The sequence below is a fragment of the Bemisia tabaci genome, chromosome 4 (genome assembly GCF_918797505.1).
Source record: "Bemisia tabaci chromosome 4, PGI_BMITA_v3".
NCBI lineage: Eukaryota > Metazoa > Arthropoda > Insecta > Hemiptera > Aleyrodidae > Bemisia > Bemisia tabaci.
Window position 1 is genome coordinate 24,771,701 of NC_092796.1, and position 19,624 is coordinate 24,791,324.

The 19,624-nt window shown below is 40.6% G+C and overlaps 1 protein-coding gene across 1 annotated transcript in view; it reads right to left on the reverse strand.

The window, feature by feature from the left end:
- LOC109039066 (uncharacterized) overlaps positions 1–19,179 on the reverse strand; it is a 38,008-nt gene extending 18,829 nt beyond the window's left edge. Inside the window, exon 1 of the mRNA XM_019054396.2 lies at positions 18,576–19,179. Within this exon, the coding sequence (XP_018909941.2) occupies positions 18,576–19,098 (523 nt within the window). The 5' untranslated portion in view covers positions 19,099–19,179. The remainder of the gene's footprint in view (positions 1–18,575) is intronic.
- Between the last annotated feature and the right edge of the window lie 445 nt (positions 19,180–19,624).

Sequence of the window (19,624 nt, forward strand, 5' to 3'; positions counted from 1 at the left end):
CTCCCCCCGGTTCGTGGGGCCCGCACGAAGGCAGATGTTTGAGCAACGCCGCGCTGCACCAATTCGTGTTTACACCGGGGTCTGCATATTTGCGCTCCCGCCGGCGCACGGTGGATCGAGTCAATAGGAGAGGTCGGACACATTTTGGAAACTTTAAAAGCTCATAACTCCGTCTACACAGAACTTGAGGTTCTAAAAGTGGTTTCATTAGTTATCTCGTGAACCTCTCCACTAGAATCACTCCCATTGGCGGATCCAGCAAATTGGCAACATTGTCTTTTCTCCATTTAAACCTATGCAAATGTATCGATGCTAAGAGGGGCCGTGAGCTCCCTCAAGAATCGATTATTTAGCATAGGTTTAAATGGAGGAAATCCGATGTTGTCAAATCGCTGAATCCGCCTCTGACCACTCCCTAAAATTGAAAATGTGACGGAATATATGCGTTGAAATTTGCAGTTTTAGTCAAAAATTTCATGCCCGATCTTTCTGATTGACTCGATCCACTGTGCGGCGTTGTCTGCTGTGGGAAATCGCTGACTTTTTTGCGGATGATTCTGTATGGTAGGAAAATGGCTCGGTTGTCCTCGATGAGAAGGAAAGTGACTTGAATTTGCCGTTTAAAAGACTTCCGCTTGTCTCGATAACGGAATTGCTTTACGACGGAGGAGAGGCTGCCGAAAAGAAGCTTGATTGGGTTCCGCCTGGTAGGAGACGAAGGGGGCGCCCAGTGCATGGGTGGCGACAGGGGATTCTAAATGAAATGAGGGAGTGCCAATTTCCTGACGGGTTTGGGAGGACCGAGTTTTGTGGCGGTTAGGTGTCGCAAAGCCCTAGAGAGCGCTATGAAAGCGACTCTTCTGTATCTGTATGTGTTGCTTAATGAGTCGGAAGACACACAGGAAGGTTTGGAGACTTAAACGCAGCGACAGAAAAGTAAACCGTTTCATGGAGTGGCAGATCCCTTTTCGTCCAGTCCAGTTGGCCGGAGCGATGAAGAAAAATTTACTTATTCAACATCTTCGGTGAGTCGGGAAACACACACGGAAGCTTAGAGACTTAAACACAGCAATAGAAAAGTAAACCATTTCATGAAGTTACAAATGCCTATTCGTCAAATACAGTTGGTTATGATAGCCATTATGAAAACATTTTCTCGTCTAATCAAGCAAGTTTCTGTCTGGTACACGCATCTTTCTTCTTGATACATGAATCTTTTCTATTTGATTTACTTGCCATTTTTTTCTTTGCATCGAATTCAAGAATATATCTGCGTAAACCACGTCCCTTTATTCTAATCTAGAAATCAAGGCAGCGCAGTGTATATGCCTCCTTTTACAAGCGTTACTATTGAATCATACAATCAATAATCAATAAAATGTTTTGACTTTTTCAAAAACTGTTAGTTCTTAGAATGTTTGAGAGGAGAATTGAAGGGCTTGGAGGACAATGCGCATAAGTGCAGTTTTCATTCAGTATAGTTGCATATTCTGTGAAAAATTCACTCGCAAATCCCAATTTTTAAGCATCAAAAAGTCAGTTTAAACTTCCTTTCCGCCATGAGGATCCATGTAATTTTGAAATTTCAAACAAGTATATCTCGATACAGGAAGAACTAAATTGCGCCGTGTCCTCCGAGCCCCTCAATTGTGAGAGGAATTTGATCAACATCATAAATCGGTAAAAGGGCAAGAATCTGATGGAGGTTTTGTCTTGTTTTAAAAAGACTCCTATTGAATTAGCCGAATTCAGGAAAAAGTAAACACTTTTAGTGTAACTTGGAAAATCTTAAAAGAAGGATAAAAAGGTTGCAAATTGAAAAACGGAGCCGTTTAATTTTCCGATAAAAAGTTTCCTAAAACCACTAGAATTTCAGTCAGATTATCGGTGATTAGATGAGTTAATTTACTTTCGCTAACATGCAAGTGCATGATTTTAAATTAAATCATTTGTCACTCAAGCACTCGACTCCTTTGTATATTTTCTCGTGACTACTCATACTCAAGATGACTGTTTAGTTTACGCGAAATTTTCTTAAACGTATTTCCTCCCGTTAAGATAGGTCACGTTCTGAGACATCATTTTTCTCACCTTTCACGTCGTGACAAAAACTCGTGAGATTAACTGCGAACTTGAAAATGAGGCTGAGATTTTTTTTCCCCATGACGTTTCACTTAAGCAAAACTTACTGGATTTTACTCGTGATTATTCAATTAAATAAAGGTTCTGAGGCCATAATTGATGCGGAGCTGTTCCAAGTACCTACGATAAAGAATATTAATGAAAAGAAAAATCAAAATGTCTGTCCAACTATCACTCATCTGTACCACTTTGCGACAGAGCTCCTCCCTCCGATTTCAATTAATTTTCAACGCTCCATCATTCCCTACAGAAAGCGATTGGCCTGTGCAAATATTTTGACATCAGTCCCGCGAAATCGCAAACCGCAAACAATTCGGAGAAATCACTATCAAATTAGAGTGCCGAAAAGTGACTTCAAATTAGAGTATCTGAGTATAATCAGAAGTACGAAATGAACGATAAACCAGCTTGCAACGTTTGCATTCCTGTGTTTCTTATTGATTTTGTCGGGCAATATTTTAGTTAAATAGTTTGTTTGAAAAGTAATTGTTTTACATTATGTAGAGGAGAGACCTTTCATGATAAAAAATAACCCAAAGACTACTCACACTAAAGTACCTTAAGTTCAACTCTTTTCTTTCTGACCAGTGGCGTGGCGTGCTTTGTGATGTATCGATTGATCTGTGGTTTAAACCCATGGAAAAGTAAAATTTATGGAAAAGTAAAAAAAATAGTATTTAGTTTAAATATGTCAGCGTTTTGAGCGCTGATCGACCTTAAAGTAATTCTTAAGAAAATCATTGTTGTTAAAGAAGCTGGCGAGGATGTCAGGAGCTGAGGCTGGGCGTGAATGATCGATTATCGATATTTCCCCCATTTGAAGCCAAGGTAAATAAATCGATTATTCAGGTGTTCGTTGTGAACACTCTGGATATACAGGGTGATCCAGACCACCCGTCCACCATATTTTTCTCGAAAACGGCGGAGAATTGAGCTTCGGGACCAAAACTTTCATGGGTAAATCGACCCCAAAGAATCGAATGAAAATATTTTCAACCCCCAAAATGGCCCCTTGGGGGGGTTTTGGGGGGGGGGAGCCCCCCCGTTTCTCGCAATTTTCAAATGGGAAGGGTATGTTTTGACTTTGGATTCGGAATTTACGGTAAAAAATAAGAACATTTTGTTCTTTGCACTTTTTCCCTAAACCCCCATTTTTTGGAGTTATGGGGCATTTTTGGGGCAATTTTCAATTCGACGCTGTAAGCGGCCAAATCATCCAAATTTCAAAATCTAAAAATCTCCTGAGAGGAGAGGTCAATACCTTTTTATTGATGTGCCACATGACCCCTGTTGCTCCAAAATTTTGGGGGCCACGACCCCCCAAAAATTTTGGGGCTTTGGAGGGCCATGAGTCGAAAATTTCGAAAGGCAAGGGTATGTTTTGACTTCAGATTTGGATTCTACGCGAAAAGTTACGTAGAATTGATATGGCGCATGGCCTGTTTGCTCAAATTTTTTTTTACCCCTTATTTTGTCCAAAAATACACGGCTTCTTATGGGGAAATGGGGTTCTTCAGTAATTTGGAGCAAACAGGCCATGCGCCATATCAATTCTGCGTAACTTTTCGCGTAGAATCCAAATCTGAAGTCAAAACATACCCTTGCCTTTCGAAATTTTCGACTCATGGCCCTCCAAAGCCCCAAAATTTTTGGGGGGTCGTGGCCCCCAAAATTTTGGAGCAACAGGGGTCATGTGGCACATCAATAAAAAGGTATTGACCTCTCCTCTCAGGAGATTTTTAGATTTTGAAATTTGGATGATTTGGCCGCTTACAGCGTCGAATTGAAAATTGCCCCAAAAATGCCCCATAACTCCAAAAAATGGGGGTTTAGGGAAAAAGTGCAAAGAACAAAATGTTCTTATTTTTTACCGTAGATTCCGAATCCAAAGTCAAAACATACCCTTCCCATTTGAAAATTGCGAGAAACGGGGGGGCTCCCCCCCAAAACCCCCCCAAGGGGCCATTTTGGGGGGCTGAAAATATTTTCATTCGATTCTTTGGGGTCGATTTACCCATGAAAGTTTTGGTCCCGAAGCTCAATTCTCCGCCGTTTTCGAGAAAAATATGGTGGACGGGTGGTCTGGATCACCCTGTAGATCATTTTCCATGGGTTTAAACCACAGATTAATCGATACATCGCAAAGCACGCCACGCCACTGGTCAGGAAGAAAAGAGTTGAACTTGCGATACTTTAGTGTGAGTAGTCTTTGGGTTATTTTTTATCATCAAAGGTGTCTCCTCTACATAATTTAAAACAATTACTTTACGAAGTCAAAACAACCTTAAGATATTGAGCCCATCAAATTGAACTAGCGATTTTGATCTAATTGTAAAAAAGAAGTTATTTTGGATATGAAAAGTCTGGAATAAGCTTTTATTCTTTGAGTTTATACGCATACCGCATCTGATGGCATCATAGCAAAATAAAATCAGTTTCTTATGGATTTAAGTACATGCAAGCATATACGTGTTAGGTATTAAGTAAGTATATGATGTTAAGTATATGTTTCAATTTATGGATAAGTATTTAGCTGTTTCAGATCTGCATGCCTGTGACTTCATCTCGATCTTTTCCAGCGACGCTTATTATTGCAAGAGACTTTTCTTATGTCACGCAATTGGCTGTAGGCCCCACTGGGATAGAATCCATTAATCCAACAGAAAAAAAGTAACGCACTTTAAGTTGGTAAGTTAGGAAGGTAAGTTAGCAGAAGTTAGAAGGAGAAGAAGTAAATTAGGTAACTCGTAAGTTGCATCGATGTTAAAATTCACACGATTCACTTGATACTTTGGTGGAAAATGTTTTCTTAGTGTCGTATTGTTGAAGGTCTCGCAAGGAAAGGTTTGGGTCCGCGTTCATTTGATCATTGGATCTTGACAATAAATGGAATATCGACGGTGAAACTACCAAACCACGTATCTCGTTTGCGGTGTTTAAAAATCTACGCTCACATTTTATTTTTTTGAAGTAGACCAAATCAATATCATTCCTTGAAATTTTCACGGAATTTTCTCCGCACAAAGAGAAAAAATCACAGACATTTTCAAGACTGGATGTTAAGTAGTTTTTCATTTAAAAAATAAAGTATGACAGGAAGTCTGCGACGTCGCAAACCGAGATACGTGGTTTGGTAGTTTCACCGTCGATATGCCCATTGCATAATTTTGACTCCCCCCCCCCCCAAATCAACGACAGTTGTAACCCGTACGAGTGAGCAATTTCCATGGCACAATTTTGCAACGGAGAAAAAGAGAGTATATGAAGGAGTCACCGCATCTCGAGAGATTATCCTCCTGGTTCAAGACCCATTGTAAAACAGTTGAGGAAGCCGTGACGAGTTATGACGGAAAGAAATCTCGCCTGTCAAAACACTTGAGAGAAATTAAGACGCTGGGTGGCGCGAACAGGAGCTAGATTTCTTAGAGTTGAATCCGTCACTCCGAGAAGTAATATAACATTTGTAACAGTCCTCTAAGATAGTGTGCCAAGGATTTCGTTGCCTCGAAAAAAAGAATTCACTGTAGAATCATATAAGAAAAATATGTATGAATCATTTATCGTTTCCCCAAATCAGTTACAAAACTAAATTTCCTAATTCTCAATTTTCTATCCATTTAATCAACGGAGCTCATCAATATACGCTGATTGCGATCAGTAGTAACCTTATTGTATGCGTTATGCATGTTGCTGTGAATTGAAAATGAAGGCGCGCTTTCGGATGTCTCACATATTGGTGCTGTTGCAGGATACAAAGCGTGTTTTCTACTTCAAGTCGGACGGTGCTAATTTCAAAGGTGTCCATTGCTGAGATGATCGACCGTTTCTCGCTTAACTATTTTTAATCAGAAGTTTTCAACGAATTTTTTGTTTTTTGAACAGGCAGGAACAAAAAGCTCACATTTTGCACACTGACTAAAGAGTTAACGTAATAATATTGCAGAATTAGGATCTTGTAAATTTTTAATTGGATTCTAAATTTTGGAAAGTGCCGGATGGTTCCTCTTTTTTATTTCTCTCTGTATTTCACTACAGCCCAATGAGGGTGAAAATTTGAGAACTACTAGAGAGTTCTTCCATTTTTTTAAATGAAAATGAAGACAAGTATAGCCTTTCTTTGTATAATAAAATATATTTCTTAACTAATTTGCATCAGAGGCCCTTCGGGTAGAACAAGCCTTTTATTATGCAAGATAGGGCTATCCTTGTCTTTTTTTATTATTAATTACACCTTGCTCATTGCAATAATGTTCAATTCCGTCTTTTCTCTTAATACAAATAAAACCCATTGAAGTTAATCATCTGCTTGCAATTTTAGCCTCTCATCAGTCTGCAACGACACACTTATATGGTCCACTGCGACAACATGGTGGGGAGTAACTGGGTAGATCACCTGTGAACGAATCTCTAGAGATCGCAAGCTCCTGTAATTCGTCACTTTTCTTTAGAGGTCTCCGCTCTGTCTTCTGCTCCACGACGACCCGTCGACCCCTCGCCGTCTATAATCGCGTCACGGTTGACAGTGTCGACAAACACATCGACACACAGTTGTTTTCAATCCGACTTCACCGGCTAAAATTCCATTTACTCGATGTTTATGCGCACAGTATTCGAATTGGACAGTTTCTCGTTTGAAAATATTCTCTTGTGAATAAAATACACAGCCGCGGGCTTAAACTTCCACTCTGAATTGCAAGAGTCTCCGCAAAGTGACTCAAGGGAGAAGAAAAGCAGCGGCAAAGGACAAATCATGGCCTGCATTCCGAAATCTGAGTCTCAAACGGATTACATTTTGCAACAAGGAACCACTATTTCTGGTCCATTTTAGAAACAACATATACATGCTATTGGTTTCCCTATGTAGATATGTGCTTTAATGGGAGAGCCAGAGATAGTGGCTTCTTATTGCAAAATGTAATCCAAACCAAGAGACTATCATTTTTTTAAACCCAAAATTTTGAAAACTTTAAACTAGGATCGCATGAAAAAGCATTACAGAGCAGTAATACATGTAAAAGTATTGGTCGAAGCCACAGAAAATCATTTACAACTTTCATTGATTCGATAATCGAATCAAGTGAAAAAAAAATGCCGTCAGTCTTACATGAATTACGTTCATAAGTATTTAAGAGGCAATTGGAATGTTTTGAGGTGGCAATTAAAGATTGTCTGTTTGTGTACATGGTAAACTGAAAAAAAACACACATCTCCTTCGTCGGGTTCCGAAATATTCGCGCATACAGAATGCCACTACTAATCGCACCATACGAACCAGGCAATCTGCTCTTTGATGCAGTTAAGCAAATGCTGTGCAAAGACCTCTCGCACAGTTTCGAAACTAAACGAAGATTCACATCGTATTGTGCAAAAATGAAAGCCGTCACCCAACGCATGTTTCATGAATAGATACAGAAGTAAGATGAGTCTTGCGAACAAAGGGAGAAATTTGAAAAATGGAATCTTATCGCGCAATTTTATATCCTAAGACCTCGTTTTAGGTGCCAGAGAGTATATTCTATGATCAACCTTAAAATCTCGTCAAATTGGAAAAGCAAACATTCACGGATCCACACTTTCAGTCACGTGACCAAACCCGGACTCCTACTTGAATCTCTCAGTTCGAAAAGGACCCAACTCGGGTTTTTTTCGATGCACATTTTTTTGCGGAGAAATACTCCTTTTCTAACGGCTGTAACGCAGTTTGTTTCTCCTCCCAAATACTTTCATTTTCCGAGATGGGTCGCTTTTAAACTGAGAGACTCCACCACTAGTAAAACAGAAATGTAAACAATCCAGGCGCCGTTTTTACATGACTAAAAATCTGAGGGGCATAGCCCGATCCCTCTTTTGAAGGGATGGGGAAGACAAAAATAAAGACGCAAAATTAGGCACATTTTAGTTTTTAAAAACATTTCTTCAATACTTTCATTTTCCGAGATGGGTCGTTTTTTAAACTGAGAGACTCCATCATTAGTAGAACTGAAACGTAAACAGTCCACACGCCGTTGAATGTACACGACTAAAAATCTGAAGGGTAAAGTGCGGTCCCGTTTTTGGAAAGAGGGGAAAGAAAACAAGAAAAAGACTCAAAAATAGGCATTTTAAAAACATTTCTGCGAGCAAGAGAGAGTGATTTCCGAGCAGACTGGAGCCTCTGTGCGGCAGGGAAACCGGGGCAGTTTACTTTTCAATTCCCCGGCTACAGCCTCGATAATCTCCTATTGTTGTCTATCCGACTTTTTTCCTCGCGGATCCGCATCGGGTTTTCGGTTGGTTTTCGGGAAAACGACCCCCCTTCCCCCCTTCCCGCCCCCGCCGAGGGGTGTCCACTGCGGTCGTCGTCGTGTGTGACAAATGGCGTCAATGGCACATATCTAGTCGCGGCTGCAACATTGTCACCTTTAATTCGATCCGTGGACAATTTTCTTGACCCTCTACAGCATGATTTAATTACGGATCTTGAATTCTGGGGGGGGGGGGGCGACCGGGGGGGCTGGGACGACCGGGGGGCTCAAATCTATGTTGTAGCTATAAACCCATTTAAGGGCATATCTTGACCTGCTGAATCACAATTTAACTCCGTTTTGCAATTTAGAGCTACAATTTCTGGTGGTTCATCCGTTAAAACACTTAGACTAAAAGGACATGTGTTGTATCTAAGCTGAGCAAGAAATTTTAGTTAAGAGTTATGAATTGCAATGAAAAATTATACAAAGAACTTAATTGTTTGGAAGTGGATGCGTCCTATACCTTCATATCCTTGCGTTCAAGTCTCTCAGTGATTCTATGACTTAACTCCTAAACAAGGTTTGGGACCAAGATATATGCGGTGAAAGGGGAAGTCATTTAAAAAGGGGCTCTTTCATCCTTCAAAATGATTATGCATTCCAATTAATCAAGATACACGCGGGTCCTGATTTAGAGGAAAAAATTGAAAAAAATGATTGTTCAAAAGTTACTTTTTGTCATTCCTCTCCTTTGTACTCCTCAACTTAAGCTGAAGAAGAAACATGAATGGGATCCATCATGTTGGTTGAAGTTTAACCACTACACTGCCATGCTTAGGGAAAACGCCGCATGAACATTTAAGAGTTGCCAAATTTCCTCCGATAAAATGTTCATTTTGGAGGACAGTCACGTATATTTTTCCGTGAAATTTTCAGATATGTTGGAGCAAATTGCAAGTAAAATAATCTGAAAAATTCGAAAGAAATATTCAAAAACGTTTCAGTCACTCTGGTTTTTCGTAGAAGAAATCGGCAGCGTCTAAAGGCTCATACGGTGTTTTTCCTAAGCACGGTGGTACAGGTTGGTCCAACGGCGCTCGATCTTCATCTCGTCGGTAGAGCACGGAATTCGGGTGCCGGTCATGATATCGCGCGCTGATATAAATCTGCGTTTAATGTTGCGGCTCGAGGATACGTGGTCTCTTGTCACCGTGACGGGCAGGCGGGCCCGGCGCGGCGCAGCGCGGCGGTCGCACATTTTCCGCTAGGCTAGCTATGGTCGCCTAACGCAAACACTCATTTGTAATGCCCCTAAACACATTAATTACGCCTCTTCGCGAGATGCGCTCCTGCGGTCGGCCGAATCTGGTTCCTCGCCAAAACGACCTAAAATTAAGGCCAGGCGAGTTCTCTCAAGTGGCCAAAAATACTATATTAACCGTATTTTCGTGGCACTCGAGATGCTAATCTGTGAAGTGCGTTATTGCACACGAAAAAAATGGGCCGTTCTCACGGTCGTTCGGTAATCAGTCTCTTTCTTTCGGGGCCTTTGTATGATTTACATCGCGTGTAAGGACGGTATATGGTAATGTACGAAGGGTACCAAATAATAGGTTGTTTAAGAAGGGTATGGACTGCGTCCTTTCTAGCAGAAAATGCAGCATCGTGTCTGTATCATTTAGGGGAACGCCTATGCCAGAACACTTCTTTTTCCACCCTATTAGAACGTGTTCTAGAAAGATCTTGAATGTTGTAGGTGACAGACAACATCCTTGTTTTAAACCCTCTTTAACCCTGTTTTAAACCTAGATATAAAAACTGATTATAAATTTACGTAAGAAAATACCTTTATTGTTAGTTAGTTCGTAATTCCACTACAGGAAGAAGATATGAAACTGATTTCTCATTCTCTTCCAAAAATCTTCAAAAAATGTCTCCAAAACTTTCGTTGAAACGTAAAACTAAAGTAAAAGTTCCACTATTAAAATATATGCATTGTAGACGACGAGTAAATTCTACCTCATTTAAATTTTTTATTTACGCCGGTATTGTGTAAAAGCTTAATACTCTGGATATTGGCTGCGTAACAGATCATTATACTTTCATGTCCTTGCGTTTAAGTCTCCTATTGATTCCATGACCCAACCCTGACAAGAAGTTTGTAACTGAGATTATATGCGGCGAGATGGGAAGTCATTTAAAAGGGGACTCTTTCTTATTCCTTCAAAATTAATGTATTAGACTTTGACTCTTTGCGGAAGGCCTTATCATGGGATAATTTTTTTAAATAAAACTTGTCTGAAATATATAATTTAAACATTTTGAAGGATGAGAGAGCCCCTTTTTAAATGACATTGCCTTTTATCGCATGTATCTTGATTGCAAACCTTGTGTGGGAGTTAAGTCATAGAATCACCGAGAGACTTAAACGCAAGGATTTTTTTTTTTTTTTTTTTTTTTTTTTTTTTATTTGCACATAAGAGATTTTGTACAAAATACACTTTTAGACTTCATAAAAAGTCTTTTAAAAGCTTTTCTTAACTGTCTAAATAAGATTAAACTAATTCTAAACATATTTTATAAAAAGTACTACCTTTACAATATTAAGGAGAAAGAATAAAGACAAGTTTACTTCAAAGTAAAAAGGTCTTTTTGATTTATCTGTGTGGAAAATTGGGCGACCGGACTCGGTCAAAGCCCGAAAAAGCCCCTGATCACGTCTTGAGAGCGTAGAGAGGCATGTGTGGTTTAACTATTTAGGGAAATTTTGAAAAGCCCTGGATTCCAAGCTCATAGGGCTTGCGACGTTTTAATCTTCGACCACATCGGTCCCATTCCAAGAGCTCAAGAGCTTCAGGGTTGGGGTGCCGGTGTAGTCGAAATTCATATGCAGTGTACATCTTGGTGATGTAGTCCTCCACTGAATCAATGTTGAGGTCCGTGCGAATATCTACATTCCTCTCATACCATCTTGCTTTAGCTATACTTCTTAAAATCTTCATTTGCATGATTTCTATTTTATCTAAATTTGACTTGGCTGCACAACCCCACAATTGGCAACCGTAACTCCAAACAGGCCTCAACATTGATTTTTAGAGGAGCAACTTGATATTTAGAGATAACCGTGACTTACGTCCGATGAGCCACTGCATATTGGAAAATTTCAGTCGCAATTGTGCTACCTTCTTTTTAATATGGTTGCCCCACCTGAGTCTGGAATCCAGGTGAAGTCCAAGATATTTGGCGACATTGTCGTGTGGAATTTTGGGGATGTGGGTATATGGACGATTAGTAAAAATTACTTCAACTGATTTTGAGGCATTCAAGGATATGAAGGTATAGGACGCATCCACCTCCTAACAATTAAGTTCTTTGTATAATTTTTCAGCAAATATATCAAATAATCAAATTACGATTCGTTGACTGTCCGACCAATCACCTCATTGGCAATTGATTTTAACCTTAATCTGACAGACTTGGGTGTTGCGACTCCTTTAATGAAGATTTTAGATAAGGACGCTCCATAAAAAAGAGAAGAAAAATAGAAAAGAAGGAGCAGAAGAAAAAAAAAATGAAGAGAAAGAGGAAGAAGAAGAGGATTAAAAATTGCAAGGAGAGGAGGTAGAATTGAAAGAAGGAGAGGATAAAGAATTGGAAGAAGACGAAGAAAAGAGGGAGAAAGAAGAATAAGAGGAATATGAAGGATATTACATAAAAAAGAAGGAGCAAAAAGAAAGAATCTCGTGGTGCCGCCAAAGTTAAAGGGATACTCACGAACTCTTCTTTGACTTTCTCGCCGATGCACGTTTAAATCGAAACTAAAACATAGCAAGTTACAATACAGTTTTGGGGAGTTAATACGGTTTAGGAGGTCCGGAAGAATTCCTCTCAACCATCGGTGCAAGTGCACTCTCTACGTTCTTAAATGCAAGAAAATAAAATTACTGCTCAGGCCCATTTTAAAGAGGAAATATAATGTGGCCTTTCAATTCATATACCTTGTCTAGAGACCCATTATTGCAGCCATAAGATTGGAGTCAAAAAGCGCCTTAAAAAGTTCAGTTTTTTACTTTGGACGAGCCAAACTAAAATAGTTGCATTCTTGAGTGCAAGTCAAATGCCCAAGCGACAGCATTCTGGAAAGCGGGGCAGGAAAAGAGGAAACTCTAATTTTAATCTGCGCATCGATGAGCCCGAGTGCATTTCCTGATATCCGCAACGCGGTCGGATTGGGCAGTCTGCAGTCTTCCCCGGTCTCGACGTACTCACTCACGCAAAAAACACTCTGACTTATTGCCACTTTCAAACAGCGTCAACCCGCCAGGAGACCCCAGCTCAATTGGACCAGGCCAATTGCATACAAAAGCTGCCACATTTATGGCAAAAAGTGTCATATTCTGCACAAAAATCGCAGACACGTCAGAATCTTTGCGATGGAACACGTTCTTAAAATGCATACAGTTAGTAGGTAACCAGGATTAGGTGGGTACGGCATCTCGAATGAATGCTGTTCAATTGTTCACGGTGACAGTTAAAGGTATCTCTTCACTAATTTTGAATGTGTCTAAGCTAGTGAATGTATTGAGTGCAGATATAGAGAGTGAGCGTAACAGCACAATACACCTCAAAACGTTCCAAAAGGAAAACTAAACCCTGCTAAGTAGATGATTACGGAGAAGTAGAATAAAAACCTAAAATGATTGGTCTAAACCTTTTAAATTTTTCCTTTCAAACATTAGCCAAAACCTTTAGAGAGTCGATTTCGTAAAAAAATAACAAATAAATCAATAGAGTATAAAATTGTTTATCTTGCGTACTAGAAGCTTTGTGGATGCTGAACAAAGGGAAAAGATCACATTAATCATTTGGTGGATCCACTTCCTAAAACTTTAAGTTTTGCATAAATATGAACGAAGTACTATAGCTCCCGTAGCTATAGTAGGCTATAGCCCTAATCAATCTTGTTCAATTTTTTTAGATTTTTTATTTTTTACGTAATGTTATTTAAATAGCTCGTTGTCACAGATGTGTATAGAAATGTTCGAATTTTAAGCAACAGTCAACATTAATGCACGAACGTCAAGTTTCTTCGTTTGGCTTTAATGACGATACTACCCTTAAACTTAACCGGTGCACTAAGCCATTCACATCATTAAAGAATACCCGCTGTCCTCCATCTTCCACGGAATGTGCACAGAGTGACTAGTGGACGACGTGATTTGATCAATGGTACATAAGACTTAAGAGAAACTACGACCTATTGTGCAGTGGATTGTGTTGCAGTGGATGACATCTCACACCAGTCTTTGTTGGGCAACATAAATTTAAAGAGAGAAAGAATTGTAGCGGTTACTAGACAACTGGTTCTACGTAATTTTCATGAAATGTTGTAGCCAGAGCCATATTACTGGTATTGCCTACGCGACGTAACCAAATATATATATATAATTAATATCGACGGAAATCTAGTACTGATTACTATAGATTACCGTATAGCATCAAATATAATAAGGACCGGTGACTCCTAACATTATCTTTTATCCGCTACTATATCCGTCGACAGTTAACGTGTAAACTGAGCATTTTTACAGTTTTCTTATTGTGCCCTTTTTTTATAAGTCCACTGAAAAACGGTATTGGAAGGTGAATAATTCGACTCCTCATCAATGCGTTGAATGGGCCTGTTGCAAACTTTTGCTAGAGCAAAAATAAGAGATGTTTCTTGTAGATAATGCCTCAAAAATCACGATGAGCGCATCGGCAAAGTCTGAAATGCACTCATAACTTCCCAATCTGCGTAAGAAATTTGCGTTTTTTTGAGCTTCCCGCTTCAAAAACGATACTACGGCATAGGTGAACATTTTGTTAGAGGAGTCGCTCCATCGTCGGCGATATTCATCATGGCCGACGCTTGCACGCAGTTCCGCGCGTAATTCAAGGAGAGTTCAAGGTCAATCAATTCGGGCGTGGAAAATATGAACGTTAACACACCGATTGTTATCTGGTCTAATCCAGTTCAGGTGTCATCTCGTCCCATCAAACGTGTTTTGGCGGATTGGCGTCGGCTATGATGATTATTGCCGACGATGGAACGACTCCTCTTACAAAATGTTCACCTGTGCCGTAGTATCGTTTTTGAAGCGGGAAGCTCAAAAAACCGCAAATTTCTTACGCAGATTGTGAAGTTATGAGTGCATTTCAGAGTTTGCCGATGCGCTCATCGTGATTTTTGAGGCACTATCTATAAGAAACAACTCTTAGTTTTGCTCTAGCAAAAGTTTGCAACAGGCCCATTATTTCGAATGGCGTTTGCAGAGGTCAGATTTTTCCCAGAGACAAGAGATCCTCCACTGGTATCTTGATAATGGTGAAAGCTTTTATTTTCGAGATTTCATCATTTATCCGTTGACTATTTATTGAGTGAGTGGTAAACAACGTTTTGAGGATTTCGTTCAGCAAAAACCGAAGTTTGGGAAACTTGTTTGGCTCATTACGTCGCCCCAAGCTCATTATTCACCTAGTAGGTAAGATGACTATTGCTCCCTTATAATGGACCAGTTGCGCTGGTTACAGAATCATGTTTTGATGCTTGCTCCTCGCAGATTACCTAAAAATAATAAGATCTATCCAAACAGCAACTTTCCACGCTGAATATTAACCAAGATATCGCCCTTCGAAAGTCGTTTTTTTGACGTCATCCACCGCGGTAGTACATACCATGTTATGCACAACCGCGGTGGATGGCATCGTAAACTTTTCAAAGGGCGATAACTCGGTTAATATTCAACGTCGACTGTTGCTGTTCGGAAAAATCTTATTATTTTTAGCTAATATACAAGAATCAAATATCAAAACACGATTTTGTGACCAGCGCAATTGACCCATTGTCTGTGAGGAAGTGTCGAATCGCCGAAAGTAAAAGCTTCCACCTGTCAGCAAGAGGCCAATGCAATGGAGGGTCATTTGCAGAGACAAGAGACCCTCCACCGGCCTCCTAGCGACAGGTGGAAGGTTTTACGAAAGTAAAAGCTTCCACCTGTCAGCAAGAGGCCAATGCAATGGAGGGTCTTTTCCAGAGACAAGAGACCCTCCACCGGCCTCCTAGCGACAGGTGGAAGCTTTTACTTACGGGGTTTCAACAATTCCTTACGGACAATTATTACTAGGGAGCAACAGTCAGCATCCTAATTTCGGCTGTTGACTTATCTACATGGTCGATGATGAGCTTCGGATGACGTCATGAGCCAAACAAGTTTCCCAAACGTCGGCCATTTTCGGCGTGTTTGCAAAACGAAACTGTCAACACGTTGTTGAACTTCAACCATGTAGGTAAGTCAACAGTAAAGTGCTGAAGTTCCGAAAGTAAAAGCTTCCACAACGGTCAAGATACTAGTGGAGGGTCTATTGTCTCTGGTCTTTTGTCTCTGATTTTCCCGGGTCCGGATAAAGTGTCGGAGATGAGGCAACAGGAGCTGCAAGGCAGAATCACGGCGTCTCGCTCTGCGACTCGCGAAACCAGTGGAGCAAAGCTAGCCTCACTCCAATCAATTAGCGTCTAATTACCGATCCGCGAGCTACCCCTTCTCCACTCCTAAACGGCGTCCGATTGTTTAATTACCTCGTGATTGATTACCTATCTTGCACCTGACACTGCAATAAAAGATGCACACTGCGCCGCTCACGCCGCGCCGTGGATTACGGCCGTGTTAAGGTAAAACGCCGTATGGACAACTAGGCGTTGCCAGATTTACCTCGATAAAACGCGAATTTGTAGAAAAATCGTGGATTATTTTTCTTCAATTTTTTCTTATGATCCTACCCGCAATTTTTTCTACAGTGTCGGAAATTTCCAGAGAATGATAAACTCATAACTTTCCTCAAAATTAAATATTTTATCCCCGGAAATCTGGCAACATTCGGAAGTACATACGGCGTTTTTACGTAGTACGGCAGATCAGGTCCCGAATTACAGAGCCTCCGCAGGTGCCACCAAGACTGTCCGGCAAATTTTGGAATATTCCAGCGCCGATCTCAGCCTCGGTAGCGAAATATGACACCTCTGTCTATTTCCTCGTCCTACTATTTCCGGCCTTTAGAATAGGATGCTACGTTACTACGTCAAGAGAAAGTGCCGGTATCACGTTGTTTTGATATGTGCCCGGATTTTTGAGAGAATCAGCTCATCGATGTTGACTCTCCGAACAACGCATCTTACGTTATGACGTTGCAAATCTCTTGCCTTATTGTGCGTTTTTAAAGGAGGCCTGGTGATTGTTTTAGCACAAAGTTTTGGTTCCTTTTTTTTCGCTCTTTTGAGAATATCCTCTGAGAACTTTACACCTTCATGGTTTTCACCCGAACCGTAAACGCGGACCATTTGTGCGTTGGATGACGTTACTTACCGGGTCTTTTGTAGGATTGTATTTTCACTAATAATGCTTGTGAAAACTGGGCGTTTTAGTACAAAATCTTGTTATTTTTTAACCATTGAAACACGATTCATGTGACTAATGTGTCTTACCTGTCTTGAGAAACTCGTCCTATTGAGCCACTTAAAAGTTCTCATTATTATAGGGGATCACGATGTACAGTATTGTGGCCCAAATTGTATTTGGAATTTTTACGCAATTTTTTAGTTCTGTTTAATGACTCATGATTTGTTTCATCCATGGCTTGCTGAATTTGTTTTATTCATCACAGTTTTACACGTTGGAGTCCTCTATTACCTTTTATCTTGTCAAATGTTATCATCGTCGTAAAATTTTGGTTCAAGTCTACAGAACCATAATTAGCTTCACGATGTTTCACTAACCTTTGAGCTTTGAATTAATAATAACATATTTCATCTAAAATTCATTGTAAACGTTCAAAGGACCCTCCGCAAATTTCGGCACTTTATGGAAGTAGATTGCACTGTAGCCCTATTTATCACCATTTATTTCTTCATGTATCATGCGAAGTTCTTTAGAATCAAATTCACAAAACGCTTTACTTGCAAAGTCTTCAAATTTTGATACTTTTCGTGTGCTACTTCAACAAGAAGCAAAACATTAAGTATATCCGCGGATTAAAAATAAATACATAACATCAATAATTTTTAAGGACCGTGCTGTATTAGGAATTTTTGAGTTGGGAACTCTTAGTAGGATTCCTCCCTTTAGAACAAGAATTCGCTTTCGAAATCGAATTAATTTAAGTATTCTAATCACATATTCTACTAACTTGACTACTGCTCAGAATATAAGGGGTTTTCTCATTACTTTGATGTGAAAGTTTCAAAAATTCTAATTTTACCCTCTTGATCGCGATATTCGCTAAAAATCCCGCACTTCAAAGTCTTAATTTATCCGCTAGCGTGAAGCTTTTTTCATGCAACTATCTCATTTTGAGAATCTCGTGATTTTATTGCCCATTCACGTTAAAGCTAAAAATGCACGACTTTTCTATCGGCGGCCAGTTCTTGTGAAAAATCTATTAAATTAACAACCTGAGAAGAGCGATAAAGCTGTGCACTGTTCATTCAAAATTAATTAGTTTAATTTTAAAAATCCGTAACCTTAGAGCGAAAAAGTGTGAGTATTGCAGTTTCATATTTTTTTTCGTTGAAAATCTATTATCTTGCCTTTTCTGACACTGTGATTTATTTGGCATCCTGGTTCTTCATTAAGACTGCAGTATCAGCTAGGGTCACAGAGTTTTCAACCCTTTTTCCAATCCTCATCGGAAATGCTACAAATGACAATAGCTCAATTTTTCAAACAAAACCCTAAAAAGCAGGGATCTTCAGCTTCTTCTTAGATAAGCCTTAAAGTCAGTTTTTCTTTAGTTGAAAAATGAATCAGTGAGAACGAAAACACACCAACTCGGAAAAATGAAAAGAATCAAGACATACACAAAACCGAGCAGTAAATTAAGAAATCAGTCTAAGAAAGAGATTTTTGGTGCCGAAATACAAGGACTTAAGGGCATTCTAAAGGTCCAAGTTGGAACAGATGCGCTAACTTCAATGACTTTGATAAAAATTGACCGTCTCCTATGGAAATTGAGGAATTTCGAGTTACCGAGTTGGTGTGTTTTCGAACTCACCGATTCAAATGACGTTAAGGCGGTAAAAACTATCTTCCAATCCCTCAAGATATTTAATTATCACTGTAATCTGATGGAAATCCCTTCAAAAAAATCTGAAACAAAGGAATAGAAACTCACCTTCACTGGTCGAGGCGCCGGTTCCGAAGTCGATATCCACGACGGTGTTCTCGGTGCCGGGGTCGTCGAGGAACGAAGGGACCCTGACCCTGAGCACGTGGGTCTCGAAGAATCGATCCACCTGCCCGTCGATGACGGACCTCAACGAACTCTCATCCCTGCGGGCCGTCGTCTCCTCGGAGACGGTCGCGGAAACGGGACCCGTCCTGACCACGGTCAAAAAGTCCCCGATCAAACTGACCTGCTTCTTGCGGCCTAACCTATCCAAAAACACAATGATCTTCTTCTGGAGGCACGGGAAGGACAAGTTGAGCAAACACTCCGAGTAGACGCCGTCGAGGGAGGCGGCAGGGTCGTCCCTGTCGATGGAGTTGGCGTCGACGAAAGCGAGGCCGGACCTGAGGGACCTCTCCGCGCGGGCCGTCGTCGGCTCGACCGTGCTGTTCTCCACGGAGGCGGCGAAGGTTAGCAAACAGTTCAGCGACACTAAGTACACTCGGTGGAGATATTTTGTCAACTTCATGGTCGGTTCGGGGGGTGTACGGGACGACGACGGGATCACGGCGCGTGTGTGGACGCGACCGGGAGCTGATGCATGAGTGGATTCGTCGGGAACTCGACTAACTCGCGGTCGCCGAGAGTGCCAACCCGCGGTCCATAGACTAAGATTTTATCCGGGCTCCTGCGCGGCCCCTCATTGGCTCGCTTTTGGCGGGAACGCCCGGTGGGGGGACCGAGCCGCGAGAACCCGAGATGCAGTTGCACTCGCATCTCGCCATCTCCTTCGGGCACTCTTCTCCATTGCATCCAAGTGGAGACGAGTACTTACTTTGAAAATCCCTCGCTTAGCACCTTTCTAGGTAAAAGTTATACCCGGATTCTTCCTTTCATATAAATGATAAATCGAAGGAAATTTAAGTACTTTTAAAATCCCTCGCTCACCGCTTTTCATGGGTAAAAGTTGTACCCGGATTTTAGCTTTGTTTTCATTTAGATAATAAATCGAAGGAAATTGAAATACTTTGAAAATCTCTCGGTCGTCATCTTCA